Source organism: Lupinus angustifolius, chromosome LG01, assembly GCF_001865875.1.
Source record: "Lupinus angustifolius cultivar Tanjil chromosome LG01, LupAngTanjil_v1.0, whole genome shotgun sequence".
Taxonomy (NCBI): domain Eukaryota; kingdom Viridiplantae; phylum Streptophyta; class Magnoliopsida; order Fabales; family Fabaceae; genus Lupinus; species Lupinus angustifolius.
In genome coordinates, this window is record NC_032009.1 from 19,415,100 (window position 1) to 19,434,887 (window position 19,788).

Genomic DNA, 19,788 nt, shown 5'->3' on the forward strand with positions numbered 1-19,788 from the left:
AAAATATAGGATAACTTTCAAAGTTCTACTAATAATAAATGATATTGTTACTAAAATATCCTTGTTTCGGAGTCTTAAAAAAAGAATTACAAGTAATATAATCTAATATAAATATATTTGTTGTCTCATAATTTGTGTTACTATATGTTTTTATTAGTTGTGATTAGTTGAAAGAAATATATTTAAGTTATAAATTTAATTGTATAAATATATTAAAGTAATAATATCTTCATCTTTTTTTATCGTAGTAAAAGAAAATATTGGAGTAGTGTTCCATTTTTTTTAAGTTAACTGTCTGGTTTACGTCTAGGGTTAATCATGTTTAACTCAGTTTTACGCGGTCGGACTGGAATTTTCTCGATTCAAAGCGGTCCAACTCTCATTCAGTTAAGACTACAACCCAAAGCCATTTTTAAGTCCGGTCAGTGGTCAGACCGTCCAGTCCGATCCAGTTCTCAAAACACTAGTTCAAACCCAATACTCACATTTTATATCTCGTAACTATATCAACTTATTTAAATCTCATAAATATCATAAATCATATCAATCGGCAATATAAGGTCACTATGTCATGATATAAATAAGTGGAAATGAATTTATTTCTGAATTTTTTTTAACAGATTTTCAAAAATTAATCAAAGTTATGACTAAATTGATTGATGAAAAAGAATTAAGGTATAATCTAGTGATTATCCTATAGTTCATTAATAATCAAGGCTAGACAATTAACTAACTAATAACATGCCAATTTATCTAAGATATTTATTAATTAATTGGGGGTATGATTGTTACATCAATTATGTTAACTATCCCAAAAGAAAATAAACATACATTAAGTGCATGCAAAGAACACCTTACATAACTTGGGTATAGATTATGTGGTGTCTTGGTACTTAGTGTAAAGCTATCTTACCGAATAGGTTTATGTTGTCCCATGTGATGTGTTCGTGCTAATAAAAATATGACATGTTAATTAAAAAATTTAAATTTTTATTATTAATATTATTTTTGTTTTATTATCATTAACATATGTAAAAAAATCATTATTATGAGCTAATCTGAGACAACAAATAGGGAACGAAATATCTTCTGGTATAAGGAGATAAATTATCTCCTCCTGTCAATGAAATCATGACATGTGTCATGTTTCATCATTTTCTACAAAAATATTTTTAAAAATAAACAAAATAGCACATATGTCACATTTTTACTGGCTAGAGGGGATAAATTATCTCCTGATACGAGGAGATATATTATTCTCCAACAAATATATGCGGATGATATAAATGAATTAAGATAATAGAAGGTTGCTAACTATAATTAAGTGATTATTATCCTCTAAATTGAGTAATTAAGTGAGATGTGGTTGCCTTGTCAATTAATTAATATCATGTAAGTTATTTATGGTATTCATTAACTAATTAGAGTAGGGTTGCTACATCAATTATGTTGATTATCTTAGAGAGAAAATAAACACACATTCAACATAATAGAATAATTCCAATCATAAAGGAAGAAACAATATAACTAAGTTAAATTATAATAGTTTTTTGAGATTCTCACTAGAAATTGCTTAAGGGACTTAGCTCCTCATTACAATAAATAACAAGTAATATTCTGCAAACAAAGCCATAAAAACAAGAGAAAAAAGGAAAATTATAAAAAAATTGTGTGGATGGGTTTTTTTATATAGGCATTTTTTAATAACCAGAGGGGGAATGTAGTTGTTAGGATTTGAACCTAGACATTTATGTTTAGAGTTTAAAAATCTACGCATCGATACTATAAATTTTTTTACATTGTCAATATATTATTCACCATTAAATTGTATTACTTTTATTTGAGAGTTAATAATAATTAATAAATCAATGGTAGATGATTTGCTTACAGTATAAAAACTCAGTGCATACATATTAAATAATGAGATATCTTCTGAGATAGCTCCATCCATATGCAAAAGTATTTAACTATGGGCTAACCAAAAGAAATGTCGGAGTCATTCACTTCTATATAACGTGGAACTTTAAAACATCAAGTATATGAGTTCATCTATTTATATACTCTTTATTTCTTTAAGTTATTTACTTTTATACAATACGAGATTTTTTATATTTCACTACTTAGAATACCCAAAATAATATTTCGTTCTCAGATTTAAGTTACTCCTCAGGTTTGCCCAATGTTCCTCTTCATTCAAGGTGACACAATTTTTTTTTTTACTTTTATGATTAAAAAAGTCAAATATTTTTAATAAATTCTGACCATGTAAATAACATTGTACCATAAATTAGGAGAATTGTATAATCTCATAGAGAGTTGCTTCAATTTGATATCAAATTTCAGATAATTTCTTATATATATTAAACAATTAATCATCATATATTCATTGTATTTGTTCTCACTTCTCACATGTATGTATATAGTGGCATCCCATATCTCATATTATACAATAGAACATGCTTCACTAATTAAATCATGATCAATTAATTAATATATTTCTAATCTCCTAAAAAGAAAATTAATTGTACCCTACAAATTCCATAGTGCATGGCTTCATTTCATATCCAACTTCTGAAATTTGTACACATATATTTACCCATAATATATGTGCATATTTTGTCAGGTTTTTTTTTTCTCTTTCTGTGTCTAACATTTATATATTGTCAGTATAAATTTTTTACATAATTTTTATATTATTCATCGCTCATTTGTATTACTTTTGTTAAGAATTAACTAAATCAACATAAAAATAGTAGATAATGTACTGAAAATATATAAACATTTACATTATCCATACATACTTATTAATTCCATTGTCTTAGAGTTTGACCCTAAATTTTAGGTCATTTCTTAATTTTCAACAAACTTAATGTATACATGTTGCAGCATGCATGCATTGTATAATGATTTGTCTCATAGGTTATCTTAGTCGCTTCCCATTTACTATACTATAATATATAATATGGTTTTTGGTTTCCCACATGTATTCTCGCACGGAAGATAATCCTGTCCGAGTCGGAAATATCCATAGGTACGTGGAGCTAACTCTCCCTGTAGACATTTTACATCTACAAGACTCGAACCCGAGACCTTGCTTAAGGGAAATCAAACATGTACCACTTGAACCAACGTCCGTTGGTTATATATTGAATATGGTTTAAACAAAAGCAAAAGCCTAAAAAAATATGTAGATAGAACGGTTGAAGAATGTTTATGCATGCACCTTCCCCAAAGCAAAAAAAAGTTAAACACGTTGAGGAGGAATCAATTTATTAAAATTAGATTTTCCTCACTATAATTTATTTATTTTAAAATTTGGTTTTTATATATTTTGGTTTTAGTTATTAGTTAATATATCCACATGTAGCAGATGTTATGACAACATTGATAAAGCCTAAAACGAAAACTGCCAATTAAATTAGGGACCAGAATCTTTTTAAAATTGGAGACTAAAATCAAAATTGGTTATAATTACACCATAAAACATATTAAAGTTTTTTCTAATAAAAAAAGCAGGAAATTTTTTTGAACATTAGTGACATTTATATGAAATATATGTTACATCAATATATACTCAATATTTAATGCATTGTATCAATGAAAACATAACTTGTAAATAAACCCTTAAAAAAAAGAACTTAACTCGCATATAAGAAATAAGACAATACACGATCAAAATCATTCATGGGCTTCCTAATGAAATTATTTTAATACTCTTTTCAAGTTCAACCATGCATTTTCACCACTTTTGTTGTGCCCGAGGTTTTAAATATGAGTTTGCGACTGCTATAGTTGTTGATATGTCAAAGTTTTAGAAGTCTTTGAAACTGTATCACAATTGTAATTGTATCCATATCGATGGCAATTGTCTCGAATGTCAAACTTTTCGAAATTTCCTAGAAATCGACTTTGTTAAAAAAACATTTGTGCAATGTAACACATACAGTTCACTATACTTCCCTTCAAACATATAGATGGCATAACTAATACCCATAATAAGAAAAATCCTCTCTAACTTCCCCCAATGAGAGAGGTTCAGAACACAATAGGAACAAGTAACTACATTAATGACAAATCTAGTTCACCTCAACATGTGTCGCTCCCAAGAATTGAACTTTTAACTTTTTAGTCATTCTACGGATCTAGTAAAACCTTACACCACTAGACTAATGTCTTGTTAGTAGTATAAAATATAAAATATAAGGGTTGGTTTAACATGAATTATCATGACCATATTCCATCGTTCATTTAGAATAAACTTATTTAATTTTAAATGGTTAATATATCATTAATTGTAAAGGTTTGGTTGGAACCATCTATTATTGACCATGTAATAGTTTCTCACTTAACTAATAAATTATCTCGTGCTTGCTTAATTTTATTTGGAATTATATAATTTTTTATGAGTTTAATATCTATAAATTGTGTACAAAATTTTACACAATATGTACTTCATTCATATATACTACTTTTATTTAAGAGTCAATCATAATTGACACATAAATAGTAGATAATGCATTGATAATATAAAAAACGCATATACTATCCATACATAGATATACAACTCAATTTTTATTTGTTTAGTCAATGATTTTATTCTTGACTTGAAATTCCAAGTTAGTCCTTACAAATCTATGAAGAATTGAATTTTATATTAAAATTAACTAATTTCACTACGACTTAATCTTTAGAGACTAACTTGTAATTTCCATATCTTTGAATGACCAATTTAGTTTGATTATAAATCTGGAGGAACCAAATTGGTATTCACTCAATGACACTAAACTGAAAAGGTTAAGAGCAATATAGAAGAATGGGGAAATGACCACCCATTTATAAGTAGGGATAAATAATGCTACTTAATATTGAGTGCAATTATCTTTATTCAGTAGTGAAGAATTCAACCAATTATGAGGGAAATAGAGAGTTGGGTAATTGTTTATTTTGTTTTATCAAAATAAAATAAAAATTTGAACGAATAAAATTTTTCATTCGACACCTCTAAGGATCTGCACCCAATATTGAACTCTCCAGTATTGGAGAAGATCGTTACGGAAATAATCTCTCTGGTAGTGGGTATAAGACTGCGTATCTATCTTCCCAAACCTCACTAAATGAGAACTTCATATATTGAACCGCCGATTAATGTGGTAATAATAAAATGCCATTAACCAAGAGCACTAGATCTTGATATTAACACAATAGAAAATTTACATATATTGAAGGAGGTTTAAGAATTACACATATGTAGCCATATATGGGGAGGGTGAAAAGTCCAACACATTTCATAGAAACAGTAACAACATTGTGATGAACAATATAGATTAACAAAAGGTGGGGTTTGAGTAACTTGCCTTGAATCAGGAACAACCAAAGCAACTACTTATAGAGAAAATACTAGATGGAAGTGATTCTGAATCAGGCTCTGGCTTTTTTCGATAAAGCTGTTTGAAAAATGCTTTAACAGCTCCTGTCACTCCATCTTCATTCTCCATGGACTTGGCAAGTTCGGTTGCACACTCTTTTACCTGGCATTGTATTAAGAAATTAATGTAATGGTTATCTTCAGTGAGATTGGATTCAACAAAACTACGCACAAATTCTGCCAAAATTGGATTGCTTTGCAGTTTGCATTACCTCAAAACTTAGCAACTTAGTTAACCTCGGCAGGGACTAGTCCGGGTATGTTTGCAAGCCGGATTTTGGAGAGGAGGGAAAGGGAAGGCTTTGTAGTCATGAAACATACTTACGAGATGACTTTGAAGCCTTTCCTTTCCCTTCCTTTTTCTCCAAAACTCAACTCGCAAACGGACCCTAACAAACACGATACACATATAAACAACTTTCCCATCAACCACGTCCCGCAAAATTAAAACTAAACAAAGTTTTGAGCATAAAACTAAAAAATCCTCATAATGGTTCAACAGGCTCATAATAGCACACCAACTTACTACCCAAGAATCTGTACAATGAGCTCCAGCAAACCTATCTATGATGCCTAATACCTTCCCTATAGGGGTAGGCTGGTTCAAGGGATGATTTTTCACTCCTGAGAATCAAAGTCCTGGTTAAAATATTCAAGGGATGATATTCCTGAGAATGTAATAATCTCGCATTTGGTTACTTTTAACCATTCCAAGTGTATTTAACAACATTCCCACAGTACAAAGCAAAGCATCAACTTTTCCCTGTTTTCTCTATCACTTTTCTCATCTTCAAGATTGGTAGCCAGATGACCCTTTAGACCTTGACCCATGCACCACTTCTGAACAGCCTTGGACCAGGAAACAAAATTAGGGGAACCCAATAACTCCAAGTGCAATAGGACAAGAAAGGGTGAACATGATAGGAAAAAAGTACTTCTTTGTGAATGATTATGCCACCATGCTTGAAAACAATGCTTAATTGGACCACAACTCGGAAGAGCTGAGAAATAAGTGATAATCAGACAGCGGCAATGGATTATGGACAACCAGAGGTGTCTAACAGTAGCTGGTAATTATAGGAACAAACTCGCCAGAGCATGAGGCTAGAGGGCAGCCTATAGCACGGGGTTCCTACTTGGTGGGGTCTAGGGAGGATAAATGTTCGCAACAAGCGAAGAGACTTGTTTCCAAGGTTTAAACACATGACCTCCATCCCTCTAAGTGCTAGGCCAACTGTAGCTATTCAGATCTGTATTCCCTTGCCCGAGTGGAGCTTATATACCTGAACCACATCGAGTTGTACCTGGGTGAAAGTGGTAAGGCAGTTAGGGATTCATCAGCTGGTTCCTGATTCGATTACCCAACAAAGAAAGGGCTATGCGCAATTGCTCGCTAGGCAGTGAGAAACTGAAAGAGAGGTATGTCTTCTTTTAAAAGAACTCTTATCCCAAAGGGACTATGCCGCTAAACAGCTCGTCGTCTGCACTTCTATCGTACATTCTCAGGCCATGCCAGTCTAAAGAGTCACCAACTATCACAAGGCATCAAGCTTATTATTGCCCCAAGCCTCGTCCTTTGGGTTTAAACTGAAATCAGATGTCAATAAAAGCGCACAATGGGTAGGATGAAGTTGGAAATGGGAGTCCAAATCCGTGGATTATAAATCTGAATTCAACTCGGTATACTGCCCCAATCTGATGAAGATCAGTAAAACTCCCTTGTACAGCTGAGTTCTAGAACTTTAGTGGCTTAATTAATGACATTTGACTGACTTTTACACTTCCTTTACTTACCTAGACCTCTAATTATGAGATTGGTCTTCTCTAGACTTAATTAACTTAACTATTATTCTATTAAACAGGGAATAAAAACACAGTTCAAGAGCCCCTTTTACACAAAATTTTCAGGTGCACAATTAGACAAATCTAAGCAAGACAACATAGCTACATATGTTTATCGTAAGCTTAGCTTTAGGGCAACAATCCACATATTCAACAAGAGCACTAACAATTTGCCATCCTTGTGCATGTTTGGTAATGCTTAAATTCTGGGAAGTATTTTTTTCTTTCAAAAGCTCTCATGGAACTATCGATTATGAGTTGTTTTGAACATAAAATACGTTAATCCAAACATGCCTATATTGACAATGCATAAAGATCTAGCCTCAATATTTACTTCCAAAAGAAGCAAACTCCTCTCTCCTACGTATTAAACATTAAAAAAAACATATTTCAGGAATATGATTGTTACCTTGGGATCTAGCATAAAATTTATTGCATCAACCAACTTGGTAAGTGAAAACTCATCAACTGGGATAGGTGGAGGACCAACTCCTCTAGCATGTACTCTGTCACCCCAAAATGGTTGATCACCAAAAAATGGAACTATTGTTGTTGGGCACTACCATAAAACATACCAATTATTTAAAGCAGAACCAGCTAAATGATAATTATTAAGGATTCCAAAAAGCTATTAATTTCTTACAGCAGCTTTCAGCCCAGCAGCTGTTGTTCCTGCACCTCCATGATGCACCTGAAAACAACAGGTAAAAGAATAAGAATAAAAATTTGCCAATGATAGATAATTGAAATCTGAAAACCCAAACATCAAGACTAATAGTAGGAAGTACTTTAGAATTTAAATATGGATGGGAATTCCTGCTATCACAAGATGATTAATGAAAATTGCTTGAAAACAGAGAAGCAACAAGCAATATGAATCAAGAGTATTGAATTATTAGATGAGCTAACCACAGCCTTGCAGTGTAAGAATAGCCAGTCATGAGGGACATTGTCCAATAAATATATAGAGTCCTTTGGTTCTGCCACTGGGAAGAAGCACATTTAGTTAACAAAACATAAAACTAATAAACTAATCCAATAGAAAAGCAAGAACAAGCGATATTCATACAATCTCCAAGACCTCCCCATCCTTTATTGATGATTCCCCTCTGCCCAGTTTTCTCCAGTGCTTCTACAATTATCTCTGTCATCTTTTTTGGTTCTTGAACAGGCTGTAATGGGAATATGAAACAGAGAGAGGGACAAACAATAAGATTAAAGAGTTAAGACATAAATCAATTAATTACTAACCAGGAAAGAATAAGATTTGAGCTAGCAATCCATTATTTGCATCACAATAGCTATACGACCACTCATCTTTTTGGGGACTTCATACAAGAAATACCAAAACAATGGACAGGTTGAAAAAAAAGTTAAATAGCAAAGCACTAAATGAAATTTCCCTAAGCTAGTAAAACATACTGATAAATTTTATTTTTAAAAAAGTCTGACACTAGATGGCAAAGAGAGACAAGGGAAGAAAACATGGGAAATTATACACGAGAGCTTTGATTCTGGAGATGAACTCTGAAACGATTTTTTATCCTTTTGTTGTGGTGTGAAGTTGACATTGAAGTACTAGACCATGAGCTTTGATCAAAGAGTAAAAGGAGTGTAACTCTTCCCAAATTTACAAGCTTGCATACAACCTAGAAGAGGTGATTGAACAGATTCCGATAGCGACTAAGCAACCACAAAATCAAGTGCTGATCCTGTTACCCCAGAACATATAATCCGGGTTAACACGATCAAGCTCACGGTCCATTTCAGTTGCGGATAGTGGTGGAACTGGTGCATTCACCACAATTCGCTCTAGGCGATGAGACACAATCACTGCTTCGGCTTGTTGTGTTGCTTGCAAACGAGATAATTTTTCTCTGAAGTTTGGAAAAATGTCCTGAGTGAAGGTCACCGATGAAGTCACAGAGCGCAGAGATTGCGCCTGCAGCGGAGGGTAATGCGACGAAGAACTCTCATCAGCCATGATTGCAGAAGGTGACAGCTCTCATATAGAGAGAGCATGATAAGATGACAGCTCGCATAAGCCAGCCATGACTAACTAAGAGGCTATACTAATCAACAATTAACTAATACAGAACATAACTACACTGTAATATGTTGTTATCATCAATCATTAAATTACCCACAGTAAATTGGTAGCCCATAGAATAAAAGCAAAGAACCTGCAGCTAGTTTTTGCAGGCAAATATATGATGGAAATAAATATACTCACCAGGCTGCCAAATCCAATGTAAATAGGCTCATCACCTTCTTCAAGCCATTTGACAAGAGGCTCGGGAGGTTGAAAGTTTGATGCAAGATCAAGGAAGCAAAAGCCTACTACATCAATTTTCGGTCCCCAATCTGCAAAACAAAACAAAAAGTGTATCATTCAATCAAGATTCAAGAATCAAATAAAAGATGGCATAAGTGGTTATTTTAAGCACTAGCCATATCTATAACAGTTAACAGTTCAAAAACGAATGAGAAAAATAGAACTTCAGCTTGTACCAAGAGCACTGGCAATTACTAATTGATCAAATTGCTATCAGTCAAGCGAGTATAGAAGCTTCATTCTGCTAGAGGAGAAATAGTAGACTTGTTCTAGAAATGATACTACTTTTTCAATAAAATTTTCTCTTCTTCATTGAATGAAATGGTCAAAGATTCCAAGGGAGAAAATGAGTATAGATAACAGGTTTGAACTCTTACTGAAAAGGACATGCACAAAGCACAACAAAATAAAAATTAAAGAACATTGCTCCACTATATTAGGAAACACACAAAGTGAACTGCATGTAACAATGAATACAGATGCAAACTTATAAGAATGAGATCTAAAATAACCACCTTTGGGTTTAGGAACGAGGTGAGGACTCCATATATATGCATGTGGAACATCGGTCTCAGAGCCTTGTGAACCACTCAAATATGTGACTGGTCGTAGCTTCAACTTTTTCTTCCTAAGATCATTAATCATGTCTCTTATTCCCAGCCAAATTAATGAGTCAACTATTTGATATGATAGCTGAAGAGACATAAATGACCAATATTTAGTTAAAATGGATGCATAAAATTTAAGAGGGGATGATAAAAAACAACAGAAATTAAAGAACTCACCCTATAACCAGCTTGTTGCTTTACACGGGACAACGGATGTGGGAATTCACTAGTTGGCCTGGGGCAAAAAACAATGCACATAAAATGCAAATCTCAATCCCCGGAAAAACTAAAAGTAACACAACCAATTCTAAGAGCTAAAAGAAATAATAGCAAACGAGAAAATAACATAAGCAAAATATGAAACAGTAAGATTACATTACCGAGATGAAACTTACGTCCATGGCATTGTGAAAAAAATATGAATTGGAATTTTCAGTGCCTCTGCCACATGGGTATGCCCTAAAGATGTATAATACAATGTCATTTGGAAAGAAAAATTGAATAAAACTGCCGATATGAATTTACCAAATCCTTGGACTGTAACTGCGAAAAAGTCATACCATAAGCTGGGGGATTTGCAATGATTGCATCTGCTTTAAATGGGACACCAGAATCAATGTCAGGTTCCTTACAAGCTGGAAGCAGAGAGTTAATAATTTCTTTCATCTGATTTCGCTGAATAGGTATGTCAGAGGGTCCTGATGGCAAAAAGCCCTTGTTTTTAACCATATCTGCTCCAAAAAAGAATTTGAAGGTTCAAAGTAAAATAATAGAACGCAAACTGTAAAGGGGGTAATTATTAATTAATAAACTTTCATGATCTTGTTAGAATTTTAATGTTGGAATTTGTAACGTGTAAATTCCGAGATAGATCAAGCTAGCACCTCATACCAATCACTGGAACACGGCCATAAGAATTCGAGGTAGATTAAGAAGGCACCAGAAAGGGGCTATTTTATGAGGACAAAGGGAACACTCAAATAACTGGATATTGTGATGCACATTGGGCTGGTTCAACAATTGATATGCGCTCACTTCCTAGTACTGTGTTTCACTTGGTGGAAATATTGTCTCTCGAATAAGTAAAATACAAAAAGTTCTAGAAAAGTAAAATGCAAAATGTTGAATTGGAGAATTTTAGGTAGGGAAGAAGGGAGACAAAAAATAGAGACTCTCAATAGTAAAAGACTAATATTAAAATCTAATATGAATTATGAATAAAGAGAATTGTCACACTAGATGTTATGAAAACCAAGTTGCAGAGAAGTCCTTTTAGTTTTTCAAACCATTGCCTAGGTGCCTGTTTCACGCCATAAAGAGCTTTGTGTAGTTTGTAAACTATATTCTTGTCTCCAGTATGAAAACTAATAGGTTGAGTGGCATAGACCTCCTCATCTAGAAGACCATTAAGGAAAGCATTATTATCATCTAGTTGTTCTAAAGTCCATCTATAAGTGACAACAAGAGTGAGTAAAATTCCGATGGTGACAGGCTTCACAACAGGTGAAAAAGTTTCATTGTAATCAATTCCTTTGTTTTTGGTGAAACCCCTTAGCAACCAGTCTAGCTTTGTATCTATTTACAGAACCATAGGATTTCCTTTATTCTAAACACCCATTTAAAGCCAATGGCCTGCTTGTTAGGAGAAAGGGGAACAATTAGTGTCTCTTTAGCAGTATAGAGTTCAGTGTGAGCAAGGAAAACATTATGCCCTCTAGGAACAATAGACTTATCAATCCCTGACTTGGACCTAGTTCTCATAGGATGAATTGAATGAGAAGGATACGTATGTTGTTGACTGGAAGATATAGAAGGAGATGAAATAGAAACATGTGGAGTGGAAAGGGAATGACTCTCGTTATTAGAGGTAGAAGGATGGGCAGATGATATGTCACGTGAAGAAAACAGAGATGATGAATGAAGAGGAATATTGTGACTAGTTGATGTACTAGGAATCAGTGGTGTAGTGGAGGTATGATGAACTGGAGAATTATGAACAAGAGGAGAGGTGAGAGACTTTGAATGATTAGAAAAAGTGTGAACCTTGAGAAATTGTACGAAGTTAAGCACCTAATTGACGACTCCTAACTTTAGTATGAGCATTTTAGAAAGCATTCAATTCACTCCAAAATTGCCACTAATAGGTGCATCCAAAAATAAGAGGCTGCATAGACTCTGAAATAGAGTTAAGCAACCATTAGAAAACGGTTTGATCCTGCTCCTCCCAACTGGAGAAGCCATGATTCACAAATTTAGATCACAATCGATTTCAGAGAGAAATCTTGGAGGAATCTCAGAAGAATGGACAAAACGTAGAGCTTTGTTGGCTTTGAGAATAGCCAACATGAACTTGCACGAAGTAAGATAATTTTTCTGTGTTAGCTTCATAATCGGGACTGGAAGAGAGAGAAGGAGAAAGAGCTTGAATCGTAGCAGCGTAAGGTAACAATGGTGGAGAGCAGTGTTTTAAATTGTGGTTGCAGTCGCGATTGCGGTCATTGTGACCGTTGCGATGTGGATGGTGGTCGTTGCGATGCGGATTGCGACCGTTGCGGTGTGAATTATTTTGAGTAAAAACATATTTTTGACATTGATGCGGCCCGATGCGGTTGCATTGCGGCCCGATGCGGTCCAAATGTGGTCCGATGCGATTGTGTGCGACCTATTGCGGTCGCATCACTGTGAATCGGTATCACATCGCAATTGCGGTATGATGCAGTTGCAGCGGTCACCACAACCGCAATATTGCAGCCGATCATGTGATGCGGTCCACAATTAGATACACTGGTGGAGAGGAAGCAATTACAGGAGGATCGTCATTGGTTTAGAGGAAGCAGTTCATAATCTTATATTCGTTTAGAGTATCTTAGAAAATCTCATAGAATTGAAATTACTTTATTTTATCATTTATGATTAGTTTCCCTATTTAATTAAGAGTCTAGTATTAGTATAAATACAAGTTAGTGTTATGTTTTTGTATTACAATATAATCATGTCATCATTCAAAATACTTAGATCTAAAGGTTAATATTATTTTTTCCATATTTTTTGCTTCTGTCCATTGTAGTTAAGCTTCTAGAAGAACAAAATTGTAAGGCCACTCAGCCAATAGAAGAACAAAGTTGTAGATGGGTAGATGGTACGTACAACCAGCAAGGACTTTTGGATCTCCGCCTAATGGATAAAACTCCAAACCAGCTGTCAATACAAACTCCTTAAAATTTGAATGAGTTGCTAATCGAACACGATGGCCATAATCCTGCACATAAATGCATATAAAAATTCCTCCATTTTGTGCAATAGTATTTAAACACAAATTATTAACATAACTAAAATCTCAATTCGTATAGTTTTTATCATAGGGAAACAAAATTGAATGATATTTTCAATATATAAGTTAGAATGGTGACAAAAATACTAAGGCAATAAAAAGTCACAAAGATACTAAACATATACCCAAAAATACACCACAAACTTTGCAGTGGCAAAAATACAGCAGATACAAATACTAGAGACTAGTGAAAGCAGTATCAAATGTGGAATCACAAGTTTCTAATATCTTATTTCTCTTCATTTATTTAAATTGCTCTTAAGTAACACTTCATTAAAAAGAAGGATGTTAGCACACATGCGTACATACACCCATATACATACATGAGAATGGATAATCGACCAATTAGAATGTCTCTATACATAAATCATATTTATTATAACAAATGGCCATATATATCCTCATGTATCAACAATAAGCATCGTATATATTATAAAACAGGAAAAGAGAAAATTGATGTATAAGAAAATGCCTCTTACTTGCAAGCGTTTGCCAATTGCAACGAATGGCTGCACATCTCCTCGTGTACCAACAATAAGCATCACTATATTCAACGGCGGGATGTAATGTTGGTCCATAGCATCAGGTGAATCATCAACAACATTATCCAAATGTCTGGATCGAACACCAAGAGCTTCAGTTTGAAGATCTCCTGGAACTTCAAATTCTACAGTTCCATCATCTTTTACAGTAGCTATTCTGTTCAATAATCTAATCTGCACAGTTGTAAAAATCAGCTAAGTCACAGCCATATATGGTTAAAAACAAAGATAAAGATGATGATTCTGATTCTGATCAGAAGAAGAAAATAAGGCATGGTTGGATGTATTACAGAAGCCATGATCAAATTCTATTTAGTAAGGTGACACAAGGTATGAGGTTGGTGAACCCTGCCTCAGTCCCTTTTCTATAAACTAAATTATTTTTTTCTAATCATTGCTCATGTTGTTCTGTTCCTTCCAAATAAATAAGAAGCAGAAAATATAGGAGACACTTGTCAAGAGAGATTAAAGAATAAAGCCAATACTCGAGTTTTACTAACAAACAGTTAAGCTTCTTTAATTATTAACTTGACTATTTTTCAAAACTGACAAAACATGCTCCAAACCCCTAAGGATCCATTTGCGAGTTGGGTTTTGGAGGGGAATGAATGGGAAAGGAAGGCCTATGAGCCAAGAAATATACATGTGAAATGGCTCTAAAGCCTTCCTTTGCCCTTCCTTCCCCTCTAAAACTCAACTCGCAAACGGATCCTAAAGGTCATATGAGACAAAAGGCATATGACAAATCTTCTGAATGCTGACTGGGTGTATAAAGTAAAGGGGAACAAAAGAGAAGGAAAGTATGGAGATTAATTAATAAGTTTGCTTCCCATTGTTTGGATGTATAATATCCTCAAAAGTTCTCCAAATTAGGAACTTTTATTAGGGAAGTTCTCTAAAACACGCTCGTAAAAAATTATTAGGGAAGTTTTGGGTTTATATGCTAATCCTCATTTTACTCACCTCTTGTAAAACCCTTCCAAAAAAATGAGTCCTCTCATTTCCATTACCATATATCCCATCTATACATAGCCTATAGTTTCTTCTTTCTTTTGGGGGAGCACAACAGAAGTTTCTTTTTAACCCACATTCATTAAAATATTTATCAACTACCGCAGAACCAATGCAACCACATAAATATATCTCCCTGGCAAAGGGGAAAAGGAAAAGCAAGAGATATCATGATCACAGAAATGTACCTTCTCCTGGACAGGAATTTTGTCATCAAAAATTTGTGCTGCATCCTCAGGCCTTAGATGTCTCTGCCTCTCTGTTTTTGACCTTTCCAACTTAAACGTACTTGAATTTGACTCCAATTTATTTCCATGCAATATATCGGCTGGCATTGTGGTCACATTAGACAATCCCTCGCCAGGAATGCCTGAATAAGGGGATAAAACAAGACTATCATAGATACAACTCAGAAAAGAGCGATAAAGTTGAAATTGAAGCATCAAATATATGTTCAGATAAAATAGATGTACTATATCAAGAATGCAAAGAGAAGCTTGGCAAAGTCTTAATTTACAGAAAAAGAACACTGGCAGAATTGGGAAAATGAAAAATGATATTTCATTAAGGTAATATACTCCAACAAGGAGAGACCCTCAGAATGGTGAACCATGAAAAGCTCCATTTTTGTTGACATAGAGCAGGATCACTACACATGACTATTTTCCCCTTCCTCTTATGCACCTCCTCTTCTCAGCTGCTTTTAATCGGCTACATCAATTCCGACTATTTTCGAGCTCAACACTGATATGACATGTAAGACTGCAGCCTCTACCTTGCAAAAAAGGGCATCAGCTACCTTGTTGGCATGCCCTAATTTGTACTGAACCTCAAACTCGTACCACATAAGCTTCCTAAGCTCCCAATGTTACATCTCAATATTAGCCCATTTTGGCATTTTGCTCCAACAAATAATTGTGTAAGAGAGGCAGTGATCTACCCAAAATTATGATGAACCTTCAAAAGTACCTTCCGAGCCCAACGAAACCTCCCAGGGTCTTAATATATGCTGGAAGTGATTGATTCAACGCATCCTTAACCTTGCCTTCATCCACGGAAACACCGTGCCTCCATATAATGTGCCACACGTAGTCAATGCATCTTTAACCAAAAGAACACTTCTCCTTCTTGGCAAGGAAGGAGTGCTGTAACAGCACCTTAAAATGCTTAATCCCTCTATATGTGATGTCATACAAATATCATACTATGAAAATCGAATGGGTCAATATCAACAATTTGCTTTTGATGCAGCTAAATGGTCATCTAATAATTTGGTGGACTAGCAATTAGTCTCCGTTCCTTTCTTATCTTAAGAATAAACCCTTAAGTTGGATAATTTCATGCCTTACAAGCCTAACTCCACATTTTACATAGGAAGCCATGAACAAGGATCCTTGATAGGCTGATACTCAAGAACGGGAACTATGGAAGATAATCCCCTCAACAATATATAGGGATCAAGAAATTAATACATGTTATACAGAGAATGTGTGTGACTGTGTGTGTGCTTAAGAAAGATTACACTCACTGCACCCAATTGCCCAATTGTAGAAGTAACTCGTTCTAGAATCTACATTCAAACTAAGGTTGTTGTCAAAATAGAAACCTCCTTATGATTTCCTAGCTTTAAGGAAAATCATTTCCTAGACAAATTTCACATACCCACCACCTTATGTAAAATAAACTCCAATTACTAGCCACATCATGTTAAATTATCAAATCGTTGATTGCATAATAATTTGTAAGAGTGAATAGCCAAGTTCATCAATGCAAGATGTGACTGACTTCACACTGGTTCCACTGGGAAGAAAAACCTCATTTTAGATCATATTGTGTAAAAACAATCAGTCAAAAATGTCCTTTCTTACAGGCCAAATTGGTCACAGAAAAGCACCAATCTAACTGGATTTAACAGACTTTTATAGATTTGAATACCACTCCACTCGAAGTTCCCATGATTTGATTTTGTCCCAAATTTTCGGTTCCTCTATTTCCCATAAAGCAAACAAACACCTCAGAACATCAGAAAAGTTTAAACCAAACTAACAACTAAGAACAGTTCAGCTTCGAAAAGGAAGAAAAAACGTTACTATTCCGCTTTCAAAAAAAATTGAACTTCATAACTTAATCGTATATTTTCTTTCCTTTCCTTTTCTCTTTTTTATTCAACTTATAACAATTGTTCCAATACAGAATAACTACTTTGCTCCTTATAATAATTTATTTTTGCATATACCAATTTGATAGCTAGAAACTTAAAATTTTAAACTAGTAACCAAAGATAGCGAATATGGATCAAGTAGTCGAACTAAACTGTACCAAAAGTTACTCATAAAAATACTAAAAATGACTAATTTGACATCTTCGGGACCATTTCGAGTTTTCCGATTTTTACGATCAAATTGTTACACACAAAAATAAAATTCCAGAGGATCAAAATGTCCTAGCAAAAAAACACAACACAATCTAAACAAAAAGAAAATAGAAAGAGAAGAGAATTATACTAACCTGAACTGGTGCTACTATTATCAACAACGGATCTTCCATTTGAAACAGCTTCTCCACTTCCTACATCTACTTCACGTTCCACTCTCACCGATAGATCGCTCGAGCTAGAAGATGAGTGGCGGTGATTTTCCGGCAACTCCGCCATCACCTCCGCCGTATCGGAACACGAATTCGTCGGCGGTGACGTAGATCCGAAGCGGTTTTGAGTAGAAAATGAGTTGAAGAAATGAGAATTGAGAGAGAGAATTTTGAAGGCAAGGAAAGTGCTGTTACAAGAAGAATAATAGTAATAGCTAAAGTTATTTTATACTATTGTATTTTTTTTCCATAAATTAAAAACCTTTAATAACTTTTTCACTATATTTTTTTGTTTCCCACTCATCACACTTGACTTAATCATATCCGAGCTGGAAACATCCACAAATATAATTTGTTTTGGGTCATATTTGTATAAAATTTATGCACTGTCAATAGTATAAAGATATATATAGTGAGTATATTATATCATTTACTGTTTATTTATATTACTTACTTTTTTTGAAGGATTAATAATTATTGAAAATCAATTGAGAGATATAGTAACAGTATAAAAAAACTTGTATTCATTTTTTCTGTTCTACAAAAGTGTGGCACACTTTCTTATTGGTTTGAGAAAAAATATTCAAATTAAAATTTTCATAATTAATTATTTTCTTTTCAATGATAAGAAGTTAAGGGTATTAACAATATGTTGATTTAATGATGTAACATTCTGCAAAATAATTGGGAGGACATACATCTCAAAGTTAGTAGTAACAAAAAAATAACAAATTAAGATTACATGATAGAAAGAATGTGTGCTCCCGTTTTATATATACCCACTTTATGGTTAGATATTTATTTTACAAATTATAAAATATAATGAAATTAGTCCCCCTATTGTGGAAAGTAACATGACTATTATATTTATATATTTTCACTATAAATATTTATATAGACTAACTATATTATTTATTTATATCTAAAAGTCAATATAGAATTACGTTGTAAGAAAATTTTATGATGTTATTTTTTTTAACTAATCTATTGAATTCTAGAATATCTATATTTGTAAGTGGATATCCATGGATATAATGTTTTAAATATAGGATACAATATTTGGGGCATTAAACTACACTTTATATTTGTATAATATGTAACAAAGGGAAAACTTCTACATTTTTTTTTCTTGTAGGTTTTTATTTACTCACTAAAAAATTAAATAGACAAAAAAGATTAAAATTTTTTTTTGCTAAGTTTCATAAATTATGGTGATGATTAGATGAACTTAAAATAAGATTTTCTAAATCTAGTCAAAGTTGAAAAAATGATCAACATATTATTTGGAGTTTGATTTTATGATGTCATTCATCTTGATTTGGATTAAGATATGCCAAGTGAATATTGTTGTCTCTTTTGCCTTGTTTTGGCAATTTTGATATGTTAGTTTATAGAAATGATATAATTATAATATATAAAATTCATATACATTGTTGCATATCTTTATTTTTATATATATAGAGTCTCCTAAGTTAGAAATAATATCATATGATATTTATTTCTATGGATGACAATGAACCAAACCAACTCGGTATTTGTTTGAAATTCGATTCGTTATTTAGCTCGATAAACTTGGTTTATGAACCAAATGAGTCAAACTTGAGCTGAAAATTGAGCTCGTTAAATTAAAGAACCAAACTCGACTTGGATATAGTTGGACTCGTTAGGTTTATGAGCTAGCTCGATATATATATATACACACAATACTCATACATTATTTTTTATATTTATTGTTATCAATATAAAGATGGTTATATTTATATGTATAAAAAAAATTGTAGTATTTTTTTTAAAAATTAATTAACTATTTATGTTGTCCAAATGAACTGAGTCACGAATTTTAACCGAACTGAACTCGAGCTAAAAAAATTAAATCGTATCGAACTCGAGTCGAACCAATCATTATCAAGTTGAACTCTTGTTTGACTCGGTTCGACTCATTCCGGCTTTACCTATTCCTTACTTAAATATAAGTATGTAGCATGGAAGTGTTTTCTCCATTTTCCCTATTCATGCAAACTTTGCAAGTTCATTCCTTTTCAAATTATAAGTATACAATATATAATTGGAGTAGATTGAGGACTTCCGACCCACTCCAGAATTTCATT

General features: G+C 33.4%; 1 protein-coding gene across 3 annotated transcripts; it reads right to left on the reverse strand.

Moving 5' to 3' along the window:
- LOC109351574 (sterol 3-beta-glucosyltransferase UGT80A2-like) lies at positions 5,194-17,868 on the reverse strand. 3 transcript variants are annotated; one of them, XM_019593063.1, is made up of 14 exons: positions 17,603-17,863; positions 15,283-15,464; positions 14,021-14,257; positions 13,358-13,469; positions 10,771-10,941; positions 10,606-10,669; positions 10,388-10,445; positions 10,118-10,295; positions 9,501-9,631; positions 8,337-8,439; positions 8,177-8,253; positions 7,911-7,958; positions 7,677-7,826; positions 5,194-5,528 (listed from the first exon to the last, which is right to left on the reverse strand). In XM_019593063.1, the coding sequence occupies exons 1-14, from the start codon at positions 17,745-17,747 to the stop codon at positions 5,361-5,363; spliced, it is 1,824 nt and encodes a 607-aa protein (XP_019448608.1). In that variant the 5' UTR covers positions 17,748-17,863; the 3' UTR covers positions 5,194-5,360. The 3 variants fall into 3 exon arrangements, with proteins under 3 accessions (XP_019448608.1, XP_019448617.1, XP_019448626.1); XM_019593072.1 differs by having other exon boundaries at positions 15,283-15,469; positions 17,603-17,705; XM_019593081.1 differs by lacking the exons at positions 5,194-5,528; positions 7,677-7,826; positions 7,911-7,958; positions 8,177-8,253; positions 8,337-8,439 and adding an exon at positions 8,858-9,209 and having other exon boundaries at positions 17,603-17,868.